At 37.4% G+C, this 5,797-nt stretch overlaps 1 protein-coding gene across 1 annotated transcript in view; it reads right to left on the bottom strand.

Moving 5' to 3' along the window:
- LOC107707741 (kinesin-like protein KIF3B) overlaps positions 1-5,797 on the bottom strand; it is a gene marked incomplete at its 5' end in the record, with an annotated part of 8,483 nt that extends 2,686 nt beyond the window's left edge. Inside the window, 4 exons of the mRNA XM_016511829.1 lie at positions 2,143-2,261; positions 2,557-2,679; positions 3,103-3,204; positions 4,703-5,797. Coding sequence (XP_016367315.1) covers positions 2,143-2,261; positions 2,557-2,679; positions 3,103-3,204; positions 4,703-5,797 — 1,439 coding nt within the window. The remainder of the gene's footprint in view (positions 1-2,142; positions 2,262-2,556; positions 2,680-3,102; positions 3,205-4,702) is intronic.

The following is a 5,797-nucleotide window of genomic DNA, read 5'->3' as shown; positions in this document are numbered from 1 at the left end:
CCATTTTAAAAACTATCGGTTGATTAATCGGTATCGGCCAGTGTGGTCCAACCTAGCTATCGGTCGACCTCTAGTAAAGACATCGTTAAAATAGTCCATGTGACATAAGTGGTTCAACCGTTTTATGAAGTTACGAGAATACTTTTTTTGTGTGCAAAGAAAACAAAAATAACGACTTTATTCAACAATTTGTCAGTCTTGGTCGCACGTTCAGGAGAGTACCACGATGCACGCTGACGCAGAAGCTGGTGTTCTGACATAAAACCTTGGATGCGCTGCGGCTTGTTTACAAGCAGAGGAAGACACACACATGCGTCGTGGTACTGTCGTGAACACGTATCGAAGACTGTCACGAAGAAGAAATTGTTAAATAAAGTCATTATTTTTGTTTTCTTTGCACACAAAAAAAGTATTCTCGTAGCTTCATAACATTACGGTTGAACCACTGATGTCACATGGACTATTTTAACTACATCTTTACTAACTTTGGTAACACTTTATTTTGATGGTCCCTTGTGAGCATTCTGTTATAACTTTGCACCTACAAGTCAACTAACTCTCATTAGAGTATTAGTAGACTGTCTGCTTAATATCTGCTAACTCTTTATTGTGATGGTGTCCCAACAGACATTCTACTGACTATAAGTAACTTTGCAAGTACGGGTCAACTTATTCGAACTCTAACCCTACCAGTCTACTAATACTCTACTAACACTCTAATGAGAATTAGTAGACATGTAAATGCAATGTTACTTATAGTCAACAGAATGTGTTAAAGGGACCATCAAAATAAGTGAAACCAAAATCACTTAATTTTAGTTCCGAAGATGAACAAAGGTCTTATAGGTTTGGAACGACATGAGGGTGAGTAATTAATGACAGAATTGTCATTTTTGGGTGAACTCTCTCTTTAAAATGCAATTTATACACAGAACAAAATCTTCTATGATGAACATGCTTTTAATTTTTTGGGGGGAAAAAATTGCAGCATTAATTCCAAAAAGTCAGAGTGATACAACTTCGTCCTCATAATGAAGAAAAGAAATTCGCATTAAAAGAATTATTTAAAAACAGAAAACCTTAAAGCAAAAAAACTTAGCATAATTATTTATTATTAATTATTAAAAATAGTGAAACGATTTTGTTAAAATACTAATATTTTAAAAAGTCATATGGTACAAAACTAAAATGCTGAAAAAAAAAAAACAGAAAGAGACATCATAGAAAAACTCCTGAAGACCCTCGTGACTGTGATTATATATATTAAAGTATTTCATACTATTTAACCTTGAAAAATGAAAATAATTTAGATTTAGATGTGTATACTCACGTATTGAATTGTGTAAGGACAAAAATGCTATTACTCGACGGTTACACCACATGACATAAATTTCAACTTAACTTGAAAATGGTACAACAAAACCTTATGAAACCAAAATACTAAAAGTACATTTCTAAGAACTTAGCGAATGCTATGCAAACGCCTTTCCTTTTACTATTTTCTTTATCTTGAATGCTCAATTTGCCATTAACACGAAATCTATTCTACTATCTATTATTGCACTCAAAAGCAGCCTGTCAGATAAATCTTCCCTTAAAGGACACTCACTCTACCTCAGAGATCGCTTAGTACACTAGAGTCTTAGTGTGTGTGTGTGTGTGTGTGTGTGTGTGTGTGTTAAACTGTTAGCATCCGTAATATAGCAGTGCTGAGTCCAGATTTCCAAGCAGTCAGACCAACATAACTTAATTAGGTAAAAATTTTTAGTTCAGCCTCCACGCTAAACCAAACACTGACCACTGCACCCATATATGACAAAACATGCTGATTTTATAGTGGCAATGTAGAAATGATGGGAACTATCCGACAAGTAGAGAAAGACGTATGTGTATCAATGAAGTATCAATTCGATTCAGGATTCACTTGATTCTCTTTTGATTCAAAAGCAATTCAGAGTGATTCAACCTGACTCCATTCAATTAACAGCAATATGAATCAGTACATTTTAAAATGCATTGATTCAAGAAATACTGGTAGCATATTGATTATCAGAGGAGTATTTATGAATTAATAAATTAATTTGATTTAGTTCATTATAATGTTGTGATGCCTTCTGGTAATGCTTATAATGATTGACATACTTAAGTTTAAGTTCTCTGGTCAGCTCATTCTGCGTCTGCTCCAGCTCCTGCCTGTATTTGACGTGTTCATCCTGGGCGTCCTGAATCTCTGCCTTCACAGACTGCAGCTTGGAAAAGAGCTACGTGAAAGAGACAGAAACAGATGGGACATTCAAAAAAGATGAGGCTCTTCATAAGAATAGGTAAGGCATTTGCTATATAAACTCCAGCAAAAGGAGGTCAAATTCAGTCATGTGCAGATGATTCTCAACAAGGAGGATGCAGATCTGCCATGAGAGCTGTCCTACTAGTAATGACCCCAGAGGATACAGCTGGACTCTAAAAATACATCTGATCACATGCGCACACAGTCTTCCTAAAATCATTTTAACAGCACACTGCTAGACAAATCTATCTAGACAGACAGACAGATACCTTTTTCAGTTTCTTGGTCTTAATGTCAACTTCCTGCTGCAGGGAGCTGTACGTCTCTTTGAGCTCCAGTGTCTCTTCGTCATGACACTCCATCTCCTGCTGCATCTCCCTTTCCCGCCTTTTCTGCTCACACACACACACATTATGAATGTTATAAACATCTTTGCATTTCACAAGCCTAAGTGGAACTGCTCATATAATGTTTATAGTATCCTAACAGTAAGAAATGTACATACATATTTCTGTCCAATCACTGTCTAGATATAAATGAATTGTTGAACACAATGCCAGGCCACAAACTGCATCAAAATTTATTTGTAAGCTGCATAAATACAAATCCAACTAAACACAGATAGGACTGCTGAGTGAAAAAAAAAAATGAACAAATGCTTTAATCAGCATTTTTTTCTCCATTTGAAATCCAGATTCCCAAAATATCCACATAAACTATAAGGAGGCTCAAATAACCCGTCTCCTTAAAACAACCTTGAGGACTGAAACACAGTCCAGCTCAATCTCTCTACAGTGTGTTATTGGAAACTGTACCTGTTCGGCTATCTCCTGTCTCTTCAGCTCCAGAATCCTCTGCTGCTCATTGGTGTGGTCGACAATGTTCTTTCCTCCCACCAGCAGCTTGCTTTCCATGGCCTGAAAGTGAAAAACTGGTTATCGGATAAGTCAAACGCATTTATTTTTCCTGATAACACAATGGCACGATATTAGCCAAGCTAAGAGAAGGATTGTTAAGAGTATGTTTCTGAAACTAATATCTAATCTTCAATGTATTCCATTAAATCTGTGAGTTTGCAGTAGGGCTGGACAATAATTCAATATCAATATGTATCGCGATATAATTTTTTTCAATAACGGTGATATGATTTTTAAACACATTTCCGATATTTCGATATACATTACCAGTGTTTCCCATACATTGATTTATTTGTGCCGTTTGACTTCGTTGAATAAACATGAGCACTGCACGTTTCAAAATCATAACACGGCGCGGGTGTTTTATATGAATGTATCTCTGAAGGGAATTGACTGTCTTCAGAAAAGTTTCGATGGCATTTTCATTTGATCTGATAAAGAAGCGTTCATGAGCGGAGCTGCTGTGATTACAGCCATTACTGGAGAAACCGCTAGTTTTATCACTCTAAAAGCGCCTCCTGCTGGCAGAGAATGAGTTTTCATTTTAAATAAGCCCGTCTCCAGCAACATTTCCAGTTTTTGTTGTTCAATTTTTTTGTTTTCTACAGCGACTCGGAGCACTTTTCCAGCATGACTGGTCAGGTCAACTGTTACCCTGCCAAAACTATCACTGGCCCAAATAATTAAAAAGAAAAAAAAATAAATAAATTTAAAAATATATATATATATGAATTTAAATGTATATTTTATATTTACAATTTTATGTTTTAAATTTTTTAATGTATCATGTAAATTGTATAATGTTTACCATTTTAAAAGTATACGTTTTACATTTAATATTTAATTTTTTTAATTATTTACAAAAGAAAAAATAAATTTTTACACAAATGTTTTTTTCCCCCCATCACAGTATATTTGCAATAATTTCACTATATTTGTTTTACCATTTGTTTACTACCATTAAAAAGTTTGGGGTGAGATTGTTTTTTTTTTTTTAAGAAACTGATACTTTTATTCAGAAATGACACAGGAAACTGATCAAAATGACAGTATGACATTTTTAATGTTACAACAAAAATTCTATTTAAAACAAATCTGTTTTTTTTTTTTTACTTTCTAAGTACTAAGATTCCTAAAAAAAACGCATCATGGTTATCAACCGTTTTCAACATTGAAAATAATAAGCATGTCCTTTAGCACCAAATCAGCATATTAAAATGCTTTCTGAAGGATCATGTGACACTGAAGATTGGAGTAATGATTCAGAAAATGTAGCTTTGGCACCACATGAATAAATTCCATTTTTATAATATATTCAAATAGAAAAGTTATTTTAATTTGCAATAATGTTTCACAATATGACTGTTTTTATTGCATTTTTGATCAAATAAATACAGACTGAGCAAAAGAGACTTCTTTCATAAACATTAAAAAAATCCTACTGACCCCAAACTTTTGAACAATAGTATATTTTAACCCGAGATCTGGACTTTCTAACCTTAACTTTGGCCGCCAGCATCTCTGACGCCTCCTTCTCTTTGCGAAGATCGTCCATCTTCTTCCCCTTCTCTTTCAGCAGCCGCTGTTTCTCCTCCGCCACCAGGCTGTGGTCCTCCATGATGGCCTTCCTCTCCTTCTCCAGCTTCTCTTGTTGCTCGCGCCAATAATCCGTGATGTTCTTATCCGCATCCATTCCTTCCTCTTCGTCGTCATCCTCCTCCTCCTCATCATCATCCTCCCCATCTTCTAACTCCTCTCCTCCTTCTCCAACCCTCCTTCTCCTCCTTTTTCTCCTCTTCCTGCCAGACCTTTTCTCCAACTGTTCTTTCAAGCGGGCAATCTCCTCCTGAAACTCCCGAAGCAGCGCATCCTTGGGGTCTTCGTTGACATGGGGTTTGTTCTTGATGTTTTTGGCGCGATTTGCATAGCGTAGCGTGGTCAGCGTCTCCTCCAAATTGTAGGAAGCAGGTCCGATGTTGGCCACCATAACCGTACGGGCATTTCCACCCAAGGAATCCTGAAGCAGTCTTGTAAGTTTAGAGTCACGGTATGGGATGTGGGTGCTTCTCCCATCCACCAACGCTGAGATGACGTTGCCCAAAGCTGACAAAGAGAGGTTGATTTTGGTGGCTTCTTTCAAACGCTCGCCCTGAGCACCAGTTTTGGTCTGTCTTTCACTTCCTGCCAAGTCAACAAGGTTGAGTTTCCCAACCCGAATGTGGTTCTCTCCATCAGGACCCAACTCACTGCACTCAATGGTGATGACGAAGATCGCGTGAGAGCGAGAGCTGTGCTCGTTCATGTTAGTTGCACCAACCGAGCGGTTCTGGTTCCCCACGTTCATCACATGCTCAATCTCACGAACACTTTTAGTGACGAATGAAGAGAGGTCTTTAACGTAGACACCCGTATCCGGCCTCTCTTTGAGCTCCAGACGGCGCGATTGGTCTTTCGATAAAAGGTCCCTGATCTCTTCTTGATAAATCTCCAAGTATGAAGCCCTGACCAAGTACTGCTGGTTCTGAGAGCGGGAGATGTGTGTGAAAATGTGTTCAAAGGAGTTCGGAATGACACCCCTCCTGTCGGGGTCGTT

The sequence above is a fragment of the Sinocyclocheilus rhinocerous genome, unplaced genomic scaffold, assembly GCF_001515625.1.
Source record: "Sinocyclocheilus rhinocerous isolate Xijiao unplaced genomic scaffold, SAMN03320098_v1.1 scaffold565, whole genome shotgun sequence".
NCBI classification, from domain to species: Eukaryota; Metazoa; Chordata; class Actinopteri; order Cypriniformes; family Cyprinidae; genus Sinocyclocheilus; species Sinocyclocheilus rhinocerous.
This window is presented reverse-complemented; position numbering and strand designations above follow the sequence as displayed.